The following is a 26,628-nucleotide window of genomic DNA, read 5'->3' on the forward strand; positions in this document are numbered from 1 at the left end:
TTGTTGAACTGTACAAAGAACTTGCCTTGAGTTTAGACACCCATCTATTTATTCCAACTGTACCACCCATCTTGTCCCCATCTATACATCCGCACTTGGCCCCTTGGCTACATGGTAACTGTATTGTAGAAAATCATTAGCATCATATCTATTTTATTTCTAATGCATGCTTATCAGATATTTCACTAGTATTATGCTGGCATTGTATTATATCTACGTTATTTGAATTTCACTGCTGTTAAATGAGTATATTTTCGATATTATTTCATGACTAGTAAAAAAGGCCCGTTTCTGACAAAATGAAACGGGCGCTAGCAAGGTTTTCCTCGGAGTGTGTATGTTGGAGAGAGTGTATGTGTGAGAGAGAGTGAATGTGCGAGTGTGTGAGAGAGAGAGTGAGTCTGGGTGCGAGTGTGTCTGTGAGAGAGAATGAGTGTGTGTGCAAGTGCGTATGTGAGACAGTGTGAGAGAGTGTGTTTCACAGATACAGTGTGTGTGAGAGAGAGAGAGTGTGTGTGTGAGACACAAACTCTCTGTGAGACTGAGTGTATGAGACCAAGAGAGTGTGTTAGCGACTGTGTGACACAGAGAGTGAATGTGATACAGTGTGAGACATAGAGTGTGTGAGAGAGTGAGAAAGACATTGACTGTGAGAGAGAGAGAGAGAGAGAGAGAGAGAGAGAGAGAGAGAGAGTGTGAGAGAGAGAGATGCCCCCCTCCCTCCCTCTCGTGTCAGGCCCCCCCCTCTCTTTCTGGTGTCTGAGCGTTACTGTGCAGGACGCTGAGCTCTGGCTATGCTTCAAGGAACTGACCAATCCTATTTAATAGAATGCACCTCCAACATTCTGAAGCCGAGAAACCTCGTGTGGATGGTCACTTCTGCTTGTGACGAACCCAGAAGTACGTGATGTCAATTCAGGAGATGGATACAGAGAGCAGGAATGCCTCAACCATGCAGTCAGCTTCAGAATGTTGGAGGTGCGTTTTATTATATAGGATAATCCTATTTTTAGCTTTTAATTTGCTGTTCTCAAGTTTACCTCATTTATTGTATTTATGTTTATATTTGGTTATTTTTACTATTGTTGTGCTGTTAACAAAATTGTAGTTTTATGTTAAACTGTACCTGCTATACACCGCCTTGAGTAAATCTCTTCATAAAAGCGGGTAATAAATCCCAATAAATAAAATAAATGAAATAAAATAAAATACAAATATATACCTCTAACTCTGTCATTGGTTCTCTTCTTTGGATGGTTGGGTGGATATTTTATAAAAACAACATAGACTCATATGTGCCTTTATAACATAACGTCCCAGATCATGTCCCAGTATTGCACAAATGCCAATGCATACATTTATACTTGTACCAAGGTTTGTGTAAATGTGTTATTTTATTAAATACACATGCATGCTCTGCCCAAGTCATGCCCCAGGGAATGCCTTCAAGTAGCACACAAAAGTATGCACCATCTTGTTGGTGCATGTACTTATATGCATATATAATCATTACAGTTTATAGAAGGCATTTTCTACACGTAGAACAAGTTTTACACACAGAAAACTGTGAAAAATTACCTCCACATGGTCCACCCAAACCATGCTAACACACCCACTTCAAATCTGCTTGTGCCACCTGCATACATGTATAAGCACTCCTTCTAGAACTGTTATTTACACAGCATGGCGATTTACATAGTAATGTGTAATTTTTTTTCATGTACAAGTCTTTGACAACTACATTTTAGTTTTACTGTATACTGTGTTTTAAAATAGTCTACAAGTAGCATCAATGTTTAATTTCAATTACTAATTGATATGTGAAGTGCTTATCCCAAGCAATTGTTTATATTTTACTAGCCGTTGAGCCTGTAAAAACGGGCTAGTAAAGGAAGGGGGGGGGGTTTGAAAGCCCCCCCCCCCCCCCGGATAGGTCACCGCCGCCCCTCCCCCCGCCGGAGTCCCCTCCGCCACCCCTCCACCCGGGCCGGGCACCTGGCTTCACTATTCAAACTGCCGGAATGCAGCACACAGCTCATCTGAACCGCCGTTGGCCTTCCTTCTTCTCTGCGTGTGTTCCGCCCTCGTGTGACGTAACGTCGGCGAGGGCGGGACACAGGCAGGTAAGGAAGGCCAACGGCAGCTCAGATGAGCTGTGTGCTGCGTTCCAGCGGTTTGAATAGTGAAGCCAGGTACCCGGGCCGGGTGGAGGGTGGGTGGTGGCAGCGGTGACTCTGGGTGGGTGGGGGGAGCGGTAGCGGCAACCCTGGGGAGGGAGCGGTGGCGACGGCGGTTCCCTAACTCACGCAGGTGCGCAGGTTCCCTCTCTGTCACGCACCCCCCCCCGTCATCACGTATTGACGCGGGGGCGGGACAGAGAGGGTCTCTACTGCGCATTTGCGAGTGAGTACGCCTCTTGCCATTTATATGTTTGATAACACAGTTAGAAGATATTATTGCCTATTACAGGGATATCTTTTCTTCCACTGGGTCTCAAAAAATTTGAAAACCAGTGAATTAAATTGTATCAGCTTCAAACTTCAGTTCCATCTGTCTGTTCCTTTTGCTTCAAAAGCGTAAAACTAAGCTTATTTCTACCGTTCACCTTACTTCATATACAAGTTCATGATGAAAATGAGGCACTTCTAGTTCCTGAAGGCAACGTTCAGCTTCTGTTACATCGCCAGAGAGAAGGTACTCCTTCAGCAGCATGTCAATCTGTTTGGAAGATGAAACAAGGTCAATGGAATCTATCAACTAAGGAACTCGAGGTGTTTGTGTACAAGTTTAGTTTGGGCACTTCCCGCTACATTATACACATGCTCAGCCATCTCTTCTGAAGCAAAATGGTGTATTTTTTTTAGAATGGCATCTAAGCTGGGTTATTGAGTTATCTTTATTTCAAAACTTATATACTGAAATACCAGCATCACTGCTTGTTCACAATGGTTTACATCAACACAATAATATACTTGCTGTGAAGAGGCATTTTAGAAAGGACTCCCAATTCAGAATATGGACAAATGGATATCCATCTCACATGCAGTTCAGAACAGATACAGCCTGTTCTAAAATACATGTGAGATGGACATCCATGCAGGAAACATCCAGCATGAACATTTTACAAACTGAAATATCCAAATTATAAGCAGGGAAAAAACAATGGACATGTCTGTATGGCAGCATAAGAATAGCAAATGCACTTACCTGTAGCAGATATTCTCAGAGGACAGCAGGCCTTATATTCTTACAGGTGGGTAACATAGGGTTTTTGCGTTGCTAGTCTGGAGTTTATTGCTAGTCCGGAGTTTATAACAAGCTGAAAAATAGATTTTTGAGTGAGAGATGCACTCCATTGCACCTGCCTTCCCACCCACTGCGACAGCAGCAGTACAATATAAAGCATAAAATAAGGCGACAACTCCAAGGGGAGGTGGAAGGGTATGTGAGAATATAAGGCCTACTGTCCTTAGAGAATACCTGCTACAGGCAAGGACCTTTGCTTTCTCAGAGGACAATCAGGCCTATAATTCTAACAGATGGGAATCCTTAGCTATCAGGCTCACCAAAAACCACATTGGTCAACTGGACCTCGTAACAGCGAGGGCAAAACAGTAATTAACCTGAAACTATATACAACTGGGTGTGAGTGCAGCCTGGAACAGAACAAAATGGACCTAGGAGGGTGGAGTTGGACTCTAAACCTCAAACAAATTCTGCAGCACTGTCTGTCCAAATCAACTGTTGCATCGGGTATCCTACTCAAGACAGTAATGAGATGTGAATGTGTGGCCTGAAGACCACATTGCAGCCTTGCAAATTTCGTCAACGAAGGCTAACCTCAAGTGAGCTACCAACGCAACCAAGGCTCTGACATGACCCTCAAGGGTCAGCCCAGCATGGGCATAAGTGAAAGAAATGCAATCTGCCAGCCAATTGGAAATGCTGCATTTCCCGATGACAACCCCCTTCCTATTGGGATCAAAAGAAACAAAAAGATGAGTGGACTGTCTGTAGGGCCTAGTCTGCTCTAAGTAAAAGGCCAATGACTGCGGTATGCAGTGCGCTTTTACCAGGATGGACATAAGGTTGAGGGAAGAATGTTAGAAAGACAGTCGACTGGTTCAGATGGAACGCCGACATAACCTTAAGTAGGAACTCAGGGTGCCTGCGGAAGACTATTCCATTATGATGAAACTTTGTATAAGGTGCATCCGCCACTAAGGCATGAAGCTCACTGACCCTGCGAGCTGAAGTAACAGCCACCAAAAATATGACCTTCCAGTTCAAGTACTTCAGATGACAGGTACAGAGAAGTGCGATGAAAATGATAAAGGGGATGGGACGATTTCCCTATGAGGAAAGGCTAAGTGCCTAGGGCTCTTCAGCTTGGAGAAGAGATGGGTGAGGGGAGATATGATAGAGGTGTATAAAATAATGAGTGCAGTGGAACGGGTAGATGTGAATCGTTTGTTTACTCTTTCCAAAAATACTAGGACTAGGGGGCATGCGATGAAGCTACAATGTAGTAAATTTAAAATGAATTGGAGAAAGGTTTTCTTCACTGAACGTGTAATTAAACTCTGGAACTCATTCTCAGAGTTTGTGGTAAAAGTGGTTAGCTTAGCAGGTTTAAAAAGGTCTTGACTGCTTCCTAAAGGAAAAGACTATAGACCATTATTAAATTGACTTGGGAAAATCCACTGCTTATTTCTGGGATAAGCATCATAAAATATATTGAGCTTTTCTGGGATCTTGCCAGGTATTTGTGACCTGGATTGGCCACTGTTGAAAACAGGATACTGGGCTTGATGGACCTTTGATCTGTCCCAGTGTGGCAATACTTATGTACTTATGTAATTCAGTGGCTCAAAAGGAGCTTTCATCAGCTGGTTGAGAACAATGTTGAGAGTCCCATGACACAGGTGGAGGTTTGACAGGGGGCTTTGTCAACAGCAAACCTCTCATGAAGTGAACAACTAGAACCTATCCAGAGATGGATTTACCTTTTACATGTTGATAAACACTAATTGCATCGAAGTGAACCCTTACGGAGATGGTCTTGAGATCAGAAGGTATGTGTAGGGCAGGAAACAGGTTCTAGGGCCTTGCCCTCACACCAGATTGCAAACCTCCTTCATTTGAAAGAGTAACACCTCTTAGTGGAATCTTTTCTGGAAGCCAGCAAGACCCTGGAGACACCCTCAGGAAGATGCAAGAAAGCAAATTCTAAGCTCTGAATATCCAGGCTGTGAGGGCCAGAGACCGGAGGTTGGGATGCAGAAGAGATCCCTCGTTCTGTGTGATGAGGGTTGGAAAACACTCCAATCTCCACGGTTCTTTGGAGGATAACTGCAGAAGAAGAGGGAACCAGATCTGCCAGGGCCAGAAGGGAACAATCAAGATCATGGTCCTGTGGTCTTATTGAGCTTCAGCAAAGTCTTCCCCATAAGAGGAATGGGAGGATATGCATAGAGAAGTCTTGTCCACCAGTGAAGGCGGAAGCATCCAACGCTAGTCTGTCATGAGCCTGAAGCCTGTAACAGAACTGAGGGATTCTGTGACTGGATTGAGTGGCAAAAAGATCCACTGAGGGAGCGCCCCAAGCTCGGAAGATCTTGCGGACAACACCCAAGCTGAGGGACCACTCATGCGGTTGCCTGACCCTGCTCAGTCTGTCAGCCAGGCTGTTGAATTTTCACATCAGGTAAGCGGCCTTGAGGAGTATTAAAAGAAAATAACATGAGAACATAAGTGTTGTCATACTGGGTCAGACTGAAGGTCCATTAAGTCCAGCATCCTGTTTCCAACAGTGGCCAATCCAGGTTACAAGTACCTGGCAAGATCCCAAAAGAGTACAATACATTTTGTGCTGCTTATCCTAGAAATAGGCAGTGGATTTTCTCAAAGTCCATCTTATAATGGCTTATGGACTTTTCTTTTAGGAAGCTATCCAAATCTTTTTTAAACCCCGATAACTGCTTTTACTACATTCTCTGGCAATGAATTCCAGAGTTTAATTACATGTTGCGTGAAGAAGTATTTTCTCCGATTTGTTTTATATTTACTACTTTGTAGCTTGAGTGCCCCCTAGTCCTATTATTTTTGGAAAGAGTAAACATGCGACTCATGTCTACCCGTTCCACTCCACTCATTATTTTATAGACCTCTATCATATTTCCCCTCGGATGTCTTTTCTCCAAGCTGAAGAGCCCCAGCCGTTTTAGCCTTTCCTAATAGGGAAGTTGTCCCATCCCCTTTATCATTTCCGTTGCCCTTCTCTGTTCCTTTTCTAATTCCACTATATCTTTTTTGAGATACAGTAACCAGAATTGCACACAGTATTCAAGGTGTGGTTGCACCATAGAGCAATACAAAGGCATTATGACATCTTCATTTTTGTTTTCCATTCCTTTCCTAATAATACCTCTTTCCTAATAATACCTAACATTCTATTTGCTTTCTTAGCCACCGCCACACACTGAGCAGAGGGTTTCAATGTTATCATCAACGATGGCACCTAGATCCTTTTTCCTGGTCGGTGAGGCCTAATGTGGAACCTTGCATCACGTAACTATAGTTCAGGTTTCTATTTCCCATATGCATCACTTTGCATTGCACTTGCTCACATTAAATGTCATCTGTCATTTGGATGCCCAGTCTCCCAGTCTCGTAAGGTCCTCTTGTGATTTTTCACAATCCTCTTGCGATTTAACAAAACAATAGAACACTATCTCCTATTCCATGACTCTCCAATTTCCTCTGGAGTATTTCATGGGATACTTTGCCAAATGCCTTTTGAAAATCCAGATACAAAATATCGACTGGCTCACCTTTATCCATGTGTTTATTCACCCCTTCAAAGAAATGTAGTAGATTGGTGAGGCAAGAATTCCCTTCACTAAATTCTTGTTGGCTTTGTCTCATTAATCCATGTTTTTGAATATGCTCTGTAATTTTGCTCTTTTCAATAGTTTGTACCATTTTGCCAGGCACCGACGTCAGGCTCACCGGATCACCTCTGGAACCTTTAAAAAAAAAAATCGACGTTACATTGGCCACCCTCCAATCTTCCGGTACCATGTTTGATTTTAAAGATAAATTACATACTAACAATAGTTCTGCAAGTTCATTTTTCAATTCTATCAGTATTCTGGGATGAATACCATCCAGTCCAGGCAATTCGCTAATTTGTCAAATTGTGCCATTACATCTTCCAGGTTTATAGAGATTTCATTCAGTTTCTCTGACTCGTCAGCTTTGAATGCCATTCTGGCACTGGTATCTCTCCCAAATCTTCCTTGGTGAAGACCGAAGCATAGAATTCATTTAATCTTTCTGCTATGGCTTTGTCTTCCCTGAGTGCCCCTTTTATTTATTTATTGCACTTGTATCCCACATTTTCCCACCTATTTCCAGACTCAATGTGGCTTACAAAGACCTGTGATGGCATCGCCATTCCAGGGTAAAAGATACATTTGGTATTACAATGAGATCGAGGTTAACATAGAAGACCTAAACAGACAGTTAGTTATAGAAAGGCGTTGTTCAGAGTATGGTGAAGTGTTATAGTTACGCTATGGGTTCTCGTGATAGGCTTTGTTGAAGAGATAGGTTTTCAGAGATTTGCGAAAGTTGGAGATTTCGTTGTTTTCAAATTTATAGGTAGTGCATTCTACATCTTCGTGCTTAAGTAAGAAAAGCTGGTAGCGTGTGTTAGTCTGTATTTTAATCCTTTGCATCCCGGGAAGTGTAGGTTGAGAGGTGTGCGGGAAGTTCTTCTAGCATTTCTGGGAGGTAAGTCAACGAGGTCAGACATGTAGGTTGGAGCATCTCCGTAGATGATTTTATGAACAATCGTGCAGATCTTGAATGTGGTCCTTTCTTTAAGTGGAAGCCAGTGTAGTTTCTTTCTTAAGGGTTTTGCACTATCATATTTTGTCATTCCAAATATGAGTCTGGCTGCGGTAGTTTGGCCTGTTTGAAGTTTCTTGATGTTCTGTTCTGTACAGCCGGCATAAAGTGTGTTACAATAGTCCAGGTGGCTTAGTACCATTGATTGTATCAGGTTGCGAAAAATAGATCTCGGGAAGAAAGGTTTTACTCTTTTAAGTTTCCACATGGAGTGGAACATTTTCTTAGTTGTATTCTTCACGTGGTTATCGAGTGTGAGGTTTCGGTCAAGGGTGACTTCAAGGGTTACTCCTAGATCATCTAGTGGTCCAACTGTCAGCTTCTTGCCTTTAATATACCTAAAAAGTTTTTACTATGTGTTTTAACATGCAATGCAATTTTTTTTCAAAGTCCCTCTTTTGCCTTCCTTAACAGTGCTTTGCATTTGACTTGCTATTCCATCTGCTGGTGCGCCAGTGCCACATCCGGATGGCCTCCTGACACAAAGGGCATGATCCGGTGCCCCCTGCTTGTTCGTATAATTCATGGCAAAATGACTGTCTGTTTGAATGAATGCAATTTGGTTGTTTAGCCGAGCCCTGAAAGTCTTTACAGCATTAAAGATCACCCAGAAGGTTTATTTGGAGATCTGTCTCCTGGGCTGGCCAAGCACTTTCAGTGTGAAGCCCATCTAAACGAGCTCCCCATCCTAGGCGGGATGCATCCGTCATCAGCACTTTCGTGGGCTGTGGAATTTAGAATGGGAATACCAGAGTAGGGACTGAATCAGCTCTGGTGGAACTCAGATTAGGAAGTTATATGGAAATACTTTTAAAACAAATTTTTCACTCAATGGATAGTTAAGCTTTGGGACTCTTTGCCAGAGGATGTGGTAACAGAGGTTAGCATATCTGGGTTTAAAAAAAGGTTTGGACAAGTTCCTGGAGGAAAAGTCTATAATTTGCTATTGAGCTAGACAAAGGAAAGAAACTGCTTGCCCTGGGATTGGTAGCATGGAATATTGCCACTAATGGGGTTTCTGCCAGGTTCTTCTGACCTGGCTTGGCCACTGTTTGGAAACAGGATACTGGGCTATATGGACCATTGGTCTGACCCAGTATGGCTATTCTTATGTTCTTATGACATCCTCTAATTTCCCCGTGGCCTAACAGCACTGGGAAGCTAGGGTCCATTGGGCAGCCCTCATGTGAAGACGTGCCATGGGTGTCACATGAACAGTAGAGGCCATATGGTCCAACAACCTCAGCATCTGCCGAGCTGTGACTTGCCAAGCTACTTTTTTTTTTGTTACATTTGTACCCCGCGCTTTCCCACTCATGGTAGGCTCAATGCGGCTTACATGGGGCAATGGAGGGTTAAGTGACTTGCCCAGAGTCACAAGGAGCTGCCTGTGCCTGAAGTGGGAATCGAACTCAGTTCCTCAGGACCAAAGTCCACCACCCTAACCATTAGGCCACTCCTCCACTCCACACTTGGATGCGAGGACAACAAAAGCATCTGCCTGCACCACAGAAAGAAAAGCCTGAGCCGGACGAGTGTCCAGCAGGGCTCTAATGAACTACAATCATTGGACAGGCAACAGATGGGACTTAGGGTAGTTTAAAACAAACCCTAGTAGACCTAACACATGAATGATCCGCCGCATGGACTCCTGAGCCCCGTCCCGTGATGTGCTCTTCACCAGCCAGTCATCGAGATTGGGGTACACATGGACTCTCAGTGTGCGTAGCGACACTGCGACTACTGCAAGACACTTGATGAAAACCCTAGGAGCTGACACGAGGCCAAAAGGCAACATGCGGTACTGGAAGTGACATGTTCCCAAGCTGAAATCAAAGATACTGCCTGTGAGCTGGAAGTATCGGGATATGCTGCTTTTAACTCCTAACCCTTATCTCTTTTTTGTCCTGTTTGTCTGTCCTAATCAGATTGTAAGCAATGTCAAGCAGGGTCTGTCTCTTTATGTCCCACTGCGTACATTTAGTAGCGCTATAGAAATGATAAGTAGTAGTAGTAGATATGATTATAAGCATCCTTCCAAGTCCAGAGAGAATAGCCAATCATTTTCCTGAAGCATGCCCAGGGAAACCATCTTGAACTTTTCTTTGACCAGGAATTTGTTCAGACCTCTTAGGTCTAGGATGGTATGCATCTCCCCCCCCCCCCCCCCCCAGTTTTCTTTTGCACCAAGAAGTACCTAGAATAGAATCCCTTCCCTTCTTCCCCTGGTGGAACGGGTTCGACCACATGAGCCTTGAGAAGGGCGGAGAGTTCCTCTGCAAGTACCTGCTTGTGCTGAGAGCTGATGTGCTCTCGGTGGACAATCTAGTGGTCTCTGAAGCAGAATGTAATCAAGATGGACTATTTGAAGAACCCACTGATCGGAGGTTACAAAGGGCCACCTTTCTTAGTAAAACTTCAGCCTCCCCCTGTCTGGCAAGTCATCCAGAATGGTCACTTTTACAGTGGCTAAACTCTGCTGGAGCCAGTCAAAAGCTCACCCCCTGCTTTGACTGGGGAGGTGCCTGGGCCTTAGGTGCATGCTGTTGACAAGCACAAGCACACTGGGGCTGAGCCTGCTGAGGCTGGCAAGAAGAAGGGGTGTACCTACACCTCTGAGAGTAATAAGTATTCCTCGACTTGCCAAAAAACCTCCTAGAGGAGAAAGCAGATGCAGAAGGTGCCTGGCAGGAGAGAGAATCGATTTATCAGTGTGTTTCTTGATGAGGTCAGCGACCTCCTCCACCGTCTCTCCAAAATGATTATCCCCCCCCCCCCCTCGGCATGTGGCATCTGTCGATCTTTGCTGGACCGTGGGTCCAAGTCAGAGACACGCAGCCATGAGAGTCTGTGCATCACCATACTCTGGGCAGAGATCCTAGAGACCACATCAAAAGTGTTGTAGGTGCCTCTGGCCAAGAACTTACGACACGCCTTCTGCTACTTGGCCAGCTTGGTGAACAGATTCAGCCTGCTTTGGTGGGAGACAGTCTGCTAAATCAGACATACTGTGCACCAAGGACCACAAGTACAGGCTCATGTAGAGCTGGTATGATTGTATACGAGAGACAAGCATGGATGCCCGATACATTTTCCACCCATAAGAATCCAGGGTTCTAGCTTCTCTGCCAAGGGATACCAAAGTATAGTCCTTAGAACTCCTGGCCCTTTTGAGCACAAATTCCACCAGTAAGAAATGATGAGGCAACTGGGACCTATCAAACCCAGGGGACGACTGAATCCGGTACATGGTGTCAACCTTCTTGTGGAGAAGAGGGACTGACAGAGGGGACTCCCAGTGCTTCACTTGAATCTCATAAGATCTCATGAAGAAGGACCATCACAGCCTCTCTAGGACAGTCATAATCCAGGACCTTTAATATCTTAGCCCTAGGCTCGTCCTCCACTTCCAAAGGAATTGGGATGGCAGCCGCTATCTCCTTCACAAAAGAGGGGAAGGAAATGCTCTCAGGCAGAGACTTCCTCTTTTCCTGTAGAGGGAAGGGACAAATGGCTGCCATAGGACTCCTCCTCTGAGAAATGCTGTAGATTCTCTTCCGAGTCCCATGAGCGCTCTTCGTCACCTTGACATACAGAGCCAAGGTGTTGGCTCTGGCCTCAACTCCAGCGAAGCTTCCTCCACTAACGTTGAGGGTGTGTCAACATGGGTGGCAGTCAACGCCTAGACCGCAAGTGGCATCAGAGACCTCACCATAAGCTGATGGCCATCCGTGACTGTAGCAAGAGGTATGGCTGGTGCAAACACCCCAAACACTGATGCACTCTGCAAGAACTCCGCCAACATCTCAAGGAGCAGGGCCTGGAGGCACTCATCAAAGGTCGACACTGGGAAAGGCTGGGGCTGGTGTAGAAGTAGGCTGCTGAATCTGCAGGGTCAAAGTGGGTGCCTGGTCCTGGCTGTGTGGAGAACTACACATTGGCACCTCCTGAATGGAGGAAGAGTTGTCCTTTCAGCACTGATGCTTCTCAGGGACCGGTGAAATCCTCAGTGCCCCGAAGCTGTCGGCACCATGCGTCGAGGGGGATCAATGCCTGGCACCAAAGCTCCTCGGTGCCAAAGAGGACAACATCGAGTCCTCTCGTCACCTCGGGGTCAAGTCCAACGCCAATCGGTCCCAGGGGGTCTGTATAGCTGCTGGCGTCGAGGCAGGTGGAGACTCACTCAATGCACGGTCAATCCCAGTGTTCGAGGATCTCACAGCCATACGAACTGATGCACCCGATGCAGATATCGACACCGAAAACACCAATGTTGTGGCTTCAGACCTGGCTCCAAAAATGCTTTTCCTCTGAGCCTCTCTGGCCAACTGTGTTCTCTTCTTCATATGAAGACAGTGAATACAGTTTGCAGAGGTATGACCAGGCCCCAAGCACTGTAGCTACCAAGAATGGGTGTCCTTGCCAGAGATGGTCCTGTTGCACCGGGTGCAGCTTAAAGCCACTAGGAACCTTTGATAACATGAAAGGAAAAACAGCTGTGGACAAATCAAACAACTCAATGGTGCTAAACAAAGGGAAGAACACAAAAAAAAAAGTAAAGGGAAAAACCCGACCAGAGCTCAGGCCTAAATGCGGTCTAACAAGTGCGGTAAGACAAAGAAAACTTAAAAAAAAAAAAAAAAGACAAAAATAAATAAAAAAAATATACAGAGAAGGAAACTCCAAAAGAGGTATTAACAACAACAACAAAAAAAGGTACAAAAAGACCAACCGAACCAGCTGTGAGGAGTGGATAACAAACGCGTCCTCTCCTCACCGCAGAAAAAAGCAGGAAGACACTTGTGCATGCGAGATGGAGCACGTCTCACGCTCAAAGACCTATTTTTAAGCTTGTTACAAGCTGCAGACTGGCAATGCAGACCCTGTGTTACCCATCTGTGTGAATTATAGTCCTGCTTGTCCTTGGAGAAATCATATAAAATGGCCACACAGACATTCATGTAGAGCAGAGGGATAGTCTAATGGTTAGAGCAGTTTCAGTTTTACCGCATCCCTTTTCCCGTCACATTAAAAAAAATCTTTTTTTGCAGACACAGTAAAAACTGGCCCAGTGTGCACCTAATACACGCGCCTACACTGCCACAGGCCACTTTTTACCGTGGCTTAGTAAAAGGACCCCTTAATCTTCCACTACCTCAGGCACAAACTATTCAGTTGCAATAAGTATTTCTCTGTCCCTGGTAAGCTCACAAAATAACCTGCCTTGAGCTACAACTGAAGAAGGCATGAGCCAAACCCAACTAAATAAATAAATTTTATCTTAGCCATTTTTTCCAAACTGAAAGAGCCCCAACCTCTAGTTTTTCTTCATATGAGAGTTCTACAACCTTAATCATTTTGGTTGCCCTTCCCTGTACCTTTTTTTTTAATTTCTGAAATGTCTTTTCTGAGATGGTGCAACCACAACAGCACACAATACCCAAGCTATTCTGAGGTATTATAATATTTTTTGTTTTATTCTCTATTCCTTTCCTAAAAATGCCTAATATTTTGTTTGCTTTTTTGGCTGCCACAGTACACTGAGCAGAAAATTTCAACATGTCCACAATGACAACTAGATGATTCATGGTTTATTAGCATTTGATATACTGCCTTTACTAATCAAGGTCAAAATGGTTCACAACAAAGTACACAAGAAAAAGAAAATACGAAAAAAAGCAATTAAATGATAGGAAAGAACACTAGCCATGAACACTTAAACGAGGCTAACATTTTAACGCTCACAAACAATGAATAGTTCAGGTCCCCCCACCCCCCTCCCCCTCCGGTCCCATTCAGTGATCAGTTAATCTGTCAAGTAACTCACCCACTGGCTTCAAAAGCCAAGGTTTTGCTTAAGATGAGACTTAAGCAATGGTTTAAAACATTTAAAGGATAATTCAGAACTAACTGTGAGAGGCAAATTGTTCCAGAAGTAACTGCTATAGAAAAAAGCACTAAATCTGGTAGGGTCTCACTGGTATGAAAGGGCAGTGGGTACAACTAAGCAACAGTCACGAAGAGAACAAAGTTGTCCTAGAAGGACAACTGGGATTTACTAAAGCTTCAAGATAGGAGAGCTTTTTTCCTGGGTGGTGATTCCAAATGTGGAATCTAGAGTTTGGTTACTCTTCCCTATGTGCATCACTTTGCACGTCCATATTACATTTCATCTGCTATTTGGATGCCCTGTCTTCTAGTCTCTCAAGGTTCTCCTGCAATTTCTCAGAATCTGCATGAAATTTAACAACTTTGAATATTTATGTCATCTGCAAATTTGATCACTTCACTTGTTCCCATTTCCAGATCTTTCATAAATGTGTTAAAGCACACAGATCCCAGTACAGATCTTTGTGATACACCACTATTTACCTTCCTTCACTGGGTGAATTGGCCATTTAACATTATTCTTTGTTTTCTATATTTTAATCAGTTTCCAATCCAAACAGGACACTGCCTCCTATCCTATGGCTTTTTCATTTTCTCAGGAGACTCTAATGAGGGACTTTGTCAAAAGCTTTCAGAAAATCTAGGAACATTATATCAACTGCTTCCCTTTATCTAAATGTTTATTCATACCTTCAAAAAAAAAGAAAGTAGCAGATTGGTGAGTCAAGACTTCTGTTGACTAAATCCATGTTGACTCTGTCCAATTAAACCACGTCTTATCTACGTATTTTATAATTATGTTCTTTATAATAATTCTACTGTTTTGCCTGGCGCTGACAACAGCTTTGCTGGACTGTAGTTTTTCAGGGGGGGTGGAGGGGGAACAGAGAAAGTGCTGACTGCAAGGGGGTGTATGGATGGAATTGGGAGATGGAAAGAGGATAAAAGGGGACAGACAATGGGGGAGACACTGGATGGAAGGATGAAGAGAGAGAGAGAGGGACACACTAGTGACTAGATGGAAGGACGACAGAGAGGGGAGATGCTCGATGGAAGGGGAGGGAGGGAGACACAATGGAAGTGAAGAGAGAGGGGAAAAGCTGGATGGGAGGATAGAGAGAGAAGGGCATGTTGGATGGAAGGGGGAGAGGACAGAGTTAGTGAAAGACTGAGGAATAAAAGGAAGGGGAATGGGAAGGCTGGAGTTAGAGAAAAGAGATGGAAAGCTTTAGGTAGATGCAGTAAAAAAAAGAGCCATTAAAGACTGTATAAGAAAGAATGAAAGAAGAGAGGGAGAAAAATAAATGGAAGAACATAGAGGAAAACAACGTTACAGATGGATGTAGTGGAGGAAGTGAAGACAGGAGGATAAAAATAACAAATGTACACAAAATCCTAGCATTAGAGTTCAAAGAAGATAGAGAAAAGCAGAAAGCAGAGATTGGGACCAACACAATTAGAAAATTTAAATGGCCAGACAACAAAGGTAGAAAAAAGAATTTTATTTTTAACTTTGGATTAATTTGTGTAGTAGCCATGTTATTCCACTCTAATTAAAAAATAAAATAAAAAAAAAATAAATGGAAAATAAAGTGATACCTTTATATAACACATTTTTTTACTAGCTTTTGGAGGCCCAAACCCTCTTACACAGGTCAGGATAGTACACCATAACAGCAGCATACTATCCTGATCTGAGGACGGGGGTTTTAGGCCCTGAAATCAAATTTAAAAATGTATTATATTAATCCAATAAAAAAGTATCACCTAAATTTCCATTTTTGTTTTATTTTTATTTGTTAATTTATAATACAATTGAGGATGTCATTTTTTTTTGACATATTACACCTGCTATATTTATATTTTGCACAATACAGGGGGTAATGTATCATTGTTTTCTCCTTCTCTAGTATTGCATTGTATGCGGAGTCTGGCTTCTTGGATGTTCAGTTTAAAACTGTAACAGTGTATTTTTAAGAATACGCATTGAAGAAAATGTTTTTAATACTTTATATTTGACTGTTCATCAGAGCATGCCTATTTATATTGCTGTAATCTGCCTTGACCCTAAGGATGTGCCGGTGTTGGCAGCTCAAGGAGCTGCTGCAGACTGCTGAGGTGGAGAGCAGCGTTTTCGGTGCCAAGCTGGTGGGGCTTCGGATAGCAAAGGAGGGGTCACAGTCCACAAAGAGTTTCTCAGCCAACTTGTCAGTCCACGAGTGCAAAAAAGGTTGGGAAATGCTGGTTTATAGAAAAGAATCAATCCCAATACCAACATACAGAAAGAAGTAGAGTAAATCAGGCAACATTTTACAGTTAACCTGCAAACTTACCTCTTTAATGAGATTTTTGACAGGTTGCTGACCACCGCCTGATCCCCACACATTGTCTATACGTTTTCTGCCCTTCATACTCAGTAGCACTGTTGCACGGTCCAGTGCAGCTCTAGTGTAAAACAAAGATACTCTGTCATTTATACAGACTGAGCACAAACATTAATATATTTATTAATATCTATTAAAGTGCTACTAGATGTATACAGTTTATACAGTGGTGTTATGTATACAGGTACATTATTTCCCTGCAAAAAAGAGCTTACAAACTAAGGGCCCTGTTTACTAAGCCGCACTATAGGTGTGCAAACTTTTTAGCATGCGCTAAAACTTTTCACTTGATAACACTAGAGACACCTATAGGAATATAATGGGTGTTTTTATCGTTAGCGTGCCTACAGAATGGCTTAATGAACAGGGCCCTAAGTGGGTGTACCTGAGGCAACTGGAAATAAAAGTAAATTTTCTCAGGTCACACAGAATATCAGTAGCAGAAACAAGAGCTTCACATTGGCTCCTCTGGTTCTCAGCCCATTGCTCTAAACCAACTGTTCTCAACCAGTGTGTAGGGACACACTAGTGCCCCCCCTCCCAAAACACAAAACAAAACAATTGGCATAGAGAGCAAGCCTGCGCTTTCTTTAATAACCATCTATGCCTACAAACTGGAGAGACCAGATGTCCAGAGAGTTAGGTACTTGAAATCTCCATAACTGGTCCCTATTTCTGCTTCTGAACTACCTCTAATGCTAGCTGCTGCTGCAACCAGTCCCAAATGGATATGTTGCAGATCTGCTAGTCCATGCGCTACATGGTTTCTGAATAGCGCATCTGTAGGGTTTTGTGTTGCTTCATAGTATCTGGCAGAAGAAGGATTTTGTGCTGCTATTACTGATGTGACAGCAGAATTTGAAAATATATGTTTTGAATGATTAAGCTGTGCAGACACTAGAATGAATAAAAGTTCCTTGATACTGACAGTAAATTTATTGTGAATTTGCCTTCTATTCAATCTCATACAGACAAACTGTATGCAATACATTACTCTCAGATTTCTCCCTGGTAAAGTAAGTGAAGATCAAAACTTCTATGAAAATATTAAATTTAAATACCTGTTTTATAAACTGTTGTTAAAATTAATGTAAATTCTGTTTAAGAATATTTCATATTTCCCTTGCATAATTTTTAACAATGAAATATTTAAGAGTTTTTGTTCAGTTGTGAATGTTAGTGTTCAGTGTGTCACATACATAAATAAGAATGAGTAGCCATACTGGATCAGATCAATGGTCCATCTAGCCCAGTATCCTGTTTTCCAAACAATGGCCAAGTCAGGTCACAAGTACCTGGCAGAAACCCAAATCCCAGGGCAAGCAGTTGCTTCCCCATGTCTGTCTCAATAGCAGACTATGAACCTTTCCTCCAGGAATTTGTCCACACCAAACCCCAGATATGTTAAGTGCTGTTACCACATCCTCCGGTAGAGTTCCAGAGCTTAACTATTCGTTGAGTGAAAAAATATTTCCTCTTATTTGTTTTTAAAGTATTTCTATGTAACTTCCTTGAGTATCCCCTAGTCTTTGTACTTTTGGAACAAGCAAAAAACTGATTTACTTCTACAGCACTCAGGATTTTGTAGACCTCAAATTATCTCCCCTCATCTGTCTTTTTTCCAAGCTGAAGAGCCCTAACCTTTTTTGCCTTTCCTCATACGAGAGGAGTTCCATCCCCTTTATCATTTTGGTTGCTCTTCTTTGATCCTTTTCTAATTCCGCTATATCTTTTTTGAGATACGACGACCAGAACTGAACGCAATACTCAAGGTGCGGATGCACGTGGAGTGATACAAAGGTTTATTTTGCATCCTTTTCCTAATAACTCCTAGCATCCTGTTTGCTTTTTTGGCTGCCACCGCACACTGAGCAGAAGATTTCACAGGGTCTTTTACTAAAGATTAGCTAGAATTATCCAGATAGACCCATAGGAATAACTCGCTGCTGCAGATAACTCGAGCTAAGCTTTACTAAAAGACCTCCTCAGTGTATTATCTACAACGACACCTAGATCTTTTTCTTGAGTGCTGACCCCCAAAGTGGACCCTAGCATCAGGTAACTATTATTCGGATTATTCTTTCCAACGTGCATCACCTTGCATTTGTCCACATTAAATTTCATCTGCCATTTGGATGCCCAATCTTCCAATTTCCTAAGGTCTTCCTGCTATATTTCATAGTTCGCACAAGTTTTAACAACCTCGAATAGTTTTACATCATCTGCAAATTTAATCACCTCACTCATCGTTCTGATTTCCATATCATTTATAAATATGTTAAATAGCACCGGTCCCAGTGTAGATCCCTGCAGTACTCCACTGATCACCCTCCTCCATTGAGAGAAATGACCATTTAACCCTACCCTCTGTTTTCTGTCCAATAACCAATTCCTAATCCACAGCAGAACCTTGCCTCCTGTCCCTTGACTTTAATTTTCTCATGAGGAACTTTATCAAAAGCTTTCTGAAAATCTAGATACACTACGTCAACCGGTTCACCTTTATCCACATGTTTATTCACGCCTTCAAAGAAATGAAGCAAATTGGTGAGGCAAGACTTCCCTTGGCTGAACCTATGCTGACTCTGTCCCATTAAACCATGTTTCTCTATGTGTTCTGTAATTTTATCCTTTATAATAGTTTCCACTAATTTTGCCCGGCACTAACGTCAGGCTTACCAGTCTGTAATTTCCTGGATCACCCCTAGAACTCTTTTTAAAAAACTGGTGTCACAATGGCCATCCTCCAATCTTCAGGTACTACAGATGATTTTAACGACAGGTTACATATTACTAACAGCAGATCAGCAATTTCATGCTTGAGTTCTTTGAGTACCCTTGGATGTATGCCATCCGGTCCAGGTGATTTACTACTCTTATCAATTTGGCTCAGTTCATCTTCCAGTTTCACCAAGATTTCTTTCAGTTCCTCCGCATCATCATCCTTGAAAACCATTTTCAGTATAGGCAAATCTCTTACATCTTCTTCCATAAAGACAGAAGCATGTCACAACAGAAGAAAGGTTGAGAACCACTGCTCTAAACCACTAGGCCATATCCACGCCCCAAAGTTATTTTGTTAAATCATAAAAGACATACTGAGACAAATGCCTTGTTTTTAACTGTGTCCAAGAGGCCAAGGGACTTGCCCATGGTCATAAACAGGTCTTGAACTCGTATAAAAGTATTGTTAAAATCAAATTATTTTTGGTAATCATTAGGGAAAAAAAAGCAACAAGTCACATCTCAGGTGTGAACAGTCGTATACCACTGCTACTTGAATATTAAAGGTGCTCATTTTCAAAGCAGATGGATTTTTAAGACAGTCATCTGCTAAAAGTCCAAATCCTGAAAGTCAGAATATGGATGTTTCACACAGCAGTTTGTCCAAATAGCAAGCGGGTGTGTTTTGGGTGAGACTAGGGAAGGCCCAAAAGTAGGACGTCCAACAGGGATTTTCGAATGGGAAAAACTGTCCATGTCTAAAAAGAAGGGCGATTTATCTAGACCTCTCTCAGTCATGTCGAAGTTACAAAAAGTTGTTCTAATTAAGCAGCTGACCACTGAAGGGATTAAAGCTTGACCCCTCCTTAATCCCCCAGTGGTTGCTGTCCCCCTCCCTCTTGCCGAAAAGTGAAACTGGAAAGGAAAACCAGACTCTATGTCAGTTGCAGGTATTGTAGCTATTCTGAACAAAGCACCAACTACAGAAGTAGCCTAGTGGTTAATGCAGTGGACTGTGTACAATGGGACCCAGGTTCAGCTCCTACTTCAACTTATTTATATATTATATATGTATTTCTGAGCCTTCCAGAAATAGAGAAATACTACTGTACCTAAATATATAAAAGATGCCTGCAAGCCTGAAGGCTATTGAAGTGATGTACATTCAGGTACAGTAGATATTTTTGAGGTCCTGGAGGGATCACATTAAAAAAAAAAAAAAAGAGTTACAGGTGGGGTTTGGACCTGTGTCCCTTAGTTTACAGTCCACTGCACTAACCATTAGGCTACTCCTCTATTCTGCAAGAACATGTGTGTTGCCATACTTTTGAAAATGATACCAGACATTCATGTCCCTGGTTTTGTTGTCATTCAAAACTTGGATGTTTCATTTTGGAAAATGGATATTCATTTTGGACGTTTCAGTACAAAAACATCCATCTCACAGCCATAATCGAACTGGAAATCTATATGTTTTTCCTGTTTGGTTATGGCTCAGACGGACTTTTTTTTGGACATCATGAGCAAGATGGGGGTTTTTTTGGAGTTAGGGGTTGTTTTTTTTAAATGCCCCTGTACGTGTTGCCAAGTGTTCTCACTTGGCAACACTATCTACCCTGTTTCCCCGAAAGTAAGACATCCCCCAAAAATAAGACCTAGTAGAGGTTTTCCTGAATTGGTAGATATAAGGCCTCCCCCAAAAGTAAGACCTAGCAAATTTTTGTTTGAAAGCAGGGCCGCCGAGAGCCAGACAAGGCCGCCCCCGGGCCACCCCCCCTCCCCCGAGGTCGCCGGGCCCCCCCTCCACCCACCCTCCGTCGCTCCCGGAACTAACCTTAAACGCCTCCTTTCACCTTCGCAGCAAGCAGCAGCAGGGCAGACCTCTCCTTCCTTCCGTGCCCCGCCCTCGTGGACGTTACGTCAGGCGAAGGCAGGACATGGAAGGAAGGAGTGGCCTGCCCTGCTGCTGCTTGCTGCAAAGGTGAAAGGAGGCATTTAAGGTTAGTTCCGGGAGCGACGGAGGGCGGGCGGGCCAACCCCGATCCAACTCCGATGTTTCCCCGAAAAATAAGACAGCCCCTGAAAATAAGACCTAGTGCATTTTTGGGGGCAAAAATTAATATAAGACAGTGTCTTATTTTCGGGGAAACACGGTAATCTCACAAACAATTTCAGATTACAGCTCTCAATTCTAATTCTGCAACAAAAGTGGAATTACTACATACCGGGCATGTACACAATCCACCGTCCCTTTGTAACTGTCTATGTAAGTCTTGCACAAGATCTCATCTCCAACGGCTCTAGCAATAAATTGGCCCACCAACTATTAAAAAAAAAAAAACACAGCAAAAATGAATGAAGTTGAACATGTCATTTCTCAAACATACCAAACCAATGAATGCATAAGGACAAGCCTTTTCAACTCCCCGTAAAAGAGAAAACAGCTGATAAAATTTATCTAAGTAAAGCAAAGCGTTATAGGATTTAAAAACAAAACAAACTAGCCCCAGAAGAGGTGCTGTAAGAGGACTTCCAGAGAGGAAGAGATCTTCACTGGTAAGAATTACTGGGAAATTATTTTTAAAATTGGGGAAAGGTAGACTTTAGAATTAAAAGGTAACATCAGGGACTCTACTTTAAGTTACTCTGCTCACTTAGCAAAGTAGTTTAAATGCTAAGAAAAACTATTCCTTAAAGTCTCTGTTACAGTTCCATAGGCTAGCATTTAAGAGGGCTATTTTAGTTACTATAGTCTCAGTATAAAGCAAAACTAATAGGTACAGGAAGCCTCAGTTTAGACATTAATTCCCTTCCACTCATCCCAACTCCCTCCCTTCCCTGATCTCTGTTTTATAGGTCCTTGAACCAATTAGGAGGCTATAAATTTAATTAGAGCATCTCTATCAGCCAGTAATTAGCTCTTAGAAATACAGTCTTGTTAGATCCATAGAGGAGAACCTACCAATAACATTAAAAAAATAATAATAACAACTAAATATTTGCATAGCAGCACTGTGGTTCCCAAACCTGGTTCTAGAGGCACCCCAGCCAGTCAGGTTTTCAGGATACCCACAATGAATATGAATGAGAGAGGCAGTGATCCTGTAGCTAGGACCTGCCCTCCAGTGGATGAGGGTCAGAAAACAGTCCAATACACCGATCTTCGGAGGATAATTCCAGAAGAAGAGGGAATCAGATCTGCCGCAGTCAGTAAGGTACAATTAGGATCACAGTTCCCTGGTCTTGCTTGAGTTTCACAAAGTCTCCTCTATCAGAAGTGCTGGAGGATACACATACAGAAAACCCTCTTCCCAATGTAGGAGAAAGACATCTGATGCTAGTCTGCCATGCGATCAGAGCCTGCAGCAGAACTGGGAGGCCTTGTTGTTGAGATGAGTGGCAAAAAGATCCACCGAGAGAGTGCTCCACTCTCGGAAGATCTTCCGGGCTATGCCCATATTGAGAGACCACTCATAAGAACATAATTGTAGCCATACTGGGACAAACTGAAGGTCCATCAAGCCCAGTATTCTGTTTCTAACAGTGGCCAATCCAGGTCACAAGTACCTGGCAAGATCCCAGAACAAAACTTTGCTCAGTCTGTCTGTCAGGCAGTTGTCCTTTCCTGTGAGGTGTGTGGCTGAGAGGTCCATCCCATGAAGGAGGGCCCACTGCCACATCCCCACTGCCCCCTGACCCAAGGAGTAGGATCCTATACCCCATTGCTTGTTTGCATAGCAACCTGTCTATTTAGATAAGAATAATTTGGTTTTGCAGCCAATCTCTGAAAGCCTTTAGAGCATTTCAAATGGCCCTTATCATGAGCAGACTGATATGGAGATCTGTTTCCTGAGCAAACCAAGTCCCTTGAGTGTGAAGCACATCTACATGAACTCCCCATCCTAGGTTGGATGCATCTGTTGTCAGCACCTTCTGAGGTGGCAGAATTTGGAAAGGTCTCGGCTCTTGTGTGTGGAAGAAAAGTCAGAGTCTGCAATGTATCTAGCAGAGCTCTTATGTATTCCGAAGGTGGGACCTGGGGTAGTTTATGAGAAACCCTAGTAACTCCAACATCAGAATAGACGCATCAACTCCAATGCCCCCTCCTGTGGTGTGCTCTTGACCAGACAATCATCCAGGTAGGGAAACATAGGCTCCCAGCCTGTGCCACAATCACCACTAAACATTTGGTGAACACCCTGGGAGCTGATGCAAAGCCAAATGGCAGTACGCGATACTGGTAATGGTGTTTCCCTATTTGAAATCTGAGATACTTCCTGTCAAAATGTAGGTATAGGTATCCTTTAAGTCCAGAGAGCATAGCCAATTGTTTTCCTGAATCATGGGGAGAAGGGTTCCCAGGGAAATCATCCAATGTTACATCCTCTGGCAGCGAGTTCCAGAGCTTAACTATTCATGGAGTGAAAAAATATTTCCTCTTATTTGTTTTAAAAGTATTTCCATGTAATTTCATTGAGTGTCCCCTGGTCTTCGTACTTTTTGAGAGTGAAATATTAGTTCACTTTTACCTGTTCTACACCACTCAGGATTTTATAGACCTCGAACATATCCCCCCTCAGCTCTCTCTTTTCCAAGCTGAAGAGCCCTAACCGAGGCTTTCCATCCCCTTTATCATTTTGGTTGCTCCTCTTTGAACCTTTTCTAATTCCACTATATCTTTTTTGAGATACAGCGACCAGAATTGAACGCAATACTCAAGGTGAGGTTGCACCATGGAGTGACACAGAAGCATGATAGTATTCTTGGTCTTATTTTGCATCCCCTTCCTAATAAATCCTAGCATCTTGTTTGATTTTTGGCCACTGCCACACACTCAGGGCCGTGCCAACACGGTAAGCGCCGCAGGGGGGCGCCTGCCTTCAAGGGCGCCGCGCCGTCGAGTTGTATTTTTTTTTTTAAACCTTACTCCTCCGCTCTATCCCCGATTCCCCGGCGCTTTAAATTTACCTCGCTCCGCCTCCGACGTCTGCGCAGCATCAGTGAAAGCGCTGCCTGTCTGACGTCTCTCCACCAGCCTTCCCTTCGCTCATTCGTTCCCTCTGTGTCCCGCCCCCAAGGAAATGACATCAGAAGAAGGCGGGACACAGAGGGAACAAACGAGCGAAGGGAAGGCTGGTGGAGAGACGTTAGACAGGCAGCGCTTTCACTGACGCTGCGCAGACGTCGGAGGCGGAGCAAGGTAAATTTAAAGCGCCGGGGAATCGGGGATGGCGCAGAGGAGGCTCAGGCTGAATGAGAAGTATGCTCAGAGCCTCCTCTGCAGGCCAAACCCAGCCATTTCCTCCATCGCACCCCAGAAGGCAGCTTGGGGGAGCAGCGCTCGGCTCTTTGGCACCGCCCAGCTCTTCCACGCGCCTTGGAGCCAGGCGGGGGCGCACGCACGCCAACTGATGGTCTGCAGTGGGGGCCAGAGACCCTAGGCACGGCCCTGCACACAATGGGTAAAAGATTTCAGCATATTGTCTACAATGACACCTAGATCTTTTTCTTGAGTGCTGACTCCTAAGGTGCACCCTAGTATCAGCTAACTATGATTCAGATTATTCTTCCCAATGTCCAAATGGCAGATGAAATTTAATGTAGACAAATGCAAACACTTCGCCTTTGTCTACATTAAATTTCATCTGCCATTTGGATGCCCAGTATTTCCAGTTTCCTAAAGGTCTTCCTGCAATTTTTCACAATTTGCATGTGTTTTTACAACTTTGAATAGTTTTGTGTCATTTCCAAATTTAAATCACCTGATTAATCATTTATAAATATATTAAATAGTAATGGTCCCAAGTGCAGATCACTGTGGCACTCCACTATTCCCCCTCCTCCATTGAGAAAAATGGCCATTTAACCCTACCCTCTGTTTTCTGTCTAACTTCTTATCAAACTTAGCACGGCCTTCTCAATCCGTAAACTTGTTTTTCTTCCCTACCATGAAGAGTAAAGTAAGAAGGAAATGTATTGATTGTTTTCTTATCAGGCAGTTTCTTCATTGATGTTATAGGCATCAGATTATGTAAATTTTAGACGGTCACTTAATTTGTTTCAAAAATATGGTAGGAATTCATTATGTTAGTTTATCTGGTTGTGTTAATTGTTTTTAATTGTAATTCCTGGATTGTCTACCTTCTTTGTATGGAACCCACACTGAACTGCGAGGTACTTTGGGCTACAAAAATATAGTGTTATGTTATTCCACATCGAGCACCCAAAAGGTGTTCATAGGGTGTTAGTACTGCACTGCGGGCCCTAGGCGAGAGGGATTACATGTAACTGTCACAAATTTTTTTAAAAACTTTAATACGCTTAAAGGATTGTTTGCTGTTTTTTTCCAACAGCATCAAAGCATGAAACTTATTTCGCCATGCTCAATAAGATGGGGTGTTAGCTACAGTTCACATTCCTAAAAAGCTAAGGTACTTACCTGTAGTAGGTGTTCTCCGAGGACAGCAGCACACCGAGTTTCGCAAGTGGACACTTGTGAAGTGCTGGTATGATTGTATTCGGGAAATGAGCACTGAAGCCTGGTACATCTTCCTCCAAAAAGAACCCAGGGTTCTAGCTTCCCTACCTGGGAGCGCCGAGGCATAGTCCCTGGAACGCCTGACTCTTTTGATAGCGGATTCCACCACCACAGAATTATAAGGCAACTGAGGTTTATCAAAACCAGGCACACTGTGGATCCGATACTGGGTGTCAATCTTCCTGGGCATGACAGGGACCAACAGAGGGGACTCCCAATTCCTGATGAGGACTTCCCTGAGTACCTCGTGGAGAGGTGGTCACAGCCTCCTTAGAAGGAGATGTAGTCTAGGACCTCGAACATCTTGCCCTGGGCTCATCCTCCACTTCCAAAGGAAATGGAATGGCATCAGCCATTTCCTTAACAAAAGATGGAAATGAAAGCCTCTCTAGAGGAGACTTTCTTCTTTTTGGTGGAGGGGAGGGTTCAGAAGGAATTCCATAGGACTGATCCAATGAAAAATACCTTGGATCTTTCTCTGAATCCCAAGAACGCTCCTCGTTGGTGTCAGACAATACCTCCCGACAGGAGTGTCGAGAACGAACCTGCCTCAACATGAAGGAGCCACGTCCTCAAAAGTGGCGTTGAGAAGTCGGCTCCCATCTTGACTCCGGCAGAGCTTCCTCCATCGACGTCAAGGAGAACCGGCTTGGGTGGCAGTCAACACCGGGGCCGAATGCAGCATCGGTGTTGGAGGCTACACCGCAGGCTGAGGGCCAAACGGGAGGCAGGGTAGGCGCAAGCACCCCCCATGCCAATGCACACTGTTGCATGAGGCCATCCAGCAGCTCAGGGTAAACACAGGAATCTACTTTTCCTATTTTAACGCGTTGTGCTCTAGAAAGAAAAGCCCTATGCAAAACCCAATATTGACACTCCCTGTAATTAGCATTTACAGTGATGCTCGGGATCCGCACAATTAAAGAATGAAGATTCAGAGGCCTAAATCCTACACCATATGGAAGTTAAATCTGATTGTGGAGAAATATGTGATAACACTGCATGTAACGTAGACACTGAAAAATGATCTTCCCTATCAGTAAGCAAGGAATCAGAAACTTTGAGACTATGTGAGGCCCGAAGGTCCTCTACAGGCAAGGACGCAACATAATGGGCTAGTTGGTTATAGGCATAAATGTCCTGTACCCGATTCAATGTTCCACTACTCAAGTGAGCCAG

General features: G+C 43.4%; 1 protein-coding gene across 3 annotated transcripts in view; it reads right to left on the reverse strand.

Annotated features, from left to right (window-relative positions):
* Positions 1 to 26,628, reverse strand: part of PDCD4 (programmed cell death 4) — a 104,533-nt gene that overhangs the window by 28,859 nt on the left and 49,046 nt on the right. For all 3 annotated transcript variants that reach the window (XM_030202764.1, XM_030202765.1, XM_030202762.1), the window contains 3 exons: positions 21,137 to 21,234; positions 16,137 to 16,248; positions 2,611 to 2,718 (listed from right to left, as the gene is read on the reverse strand). In XM_030202764.1, coding sequence (XP_030058624.1) covers positions 2,611 to 2,718; positions 16,137 to 16,248; positions 21,137 to 21,234 — 318 coding nt within the window. The remainder of the gene's footprint in view (positions 1 to 2,610; positions 2,719 to 16,136; positions 16,249 to 21,136; positions 21,235 to 26,628) is intronic.

Source organism: Microcaecilia unicolor, chromosome 5 (assembly GCF_901765095.1).
Source record: "Microcaecilia unicolor chromosome 5, aMicUni1.1, whole genome shotgun sequence".
In the NCBI taxonomy this organism is placed as follows: Eukaryota; Metazoa; Chordata; class Amphibia; order Gymnophiona; family Siphonopidae; genus Microcaecilia; species Microcaecilia unicolor.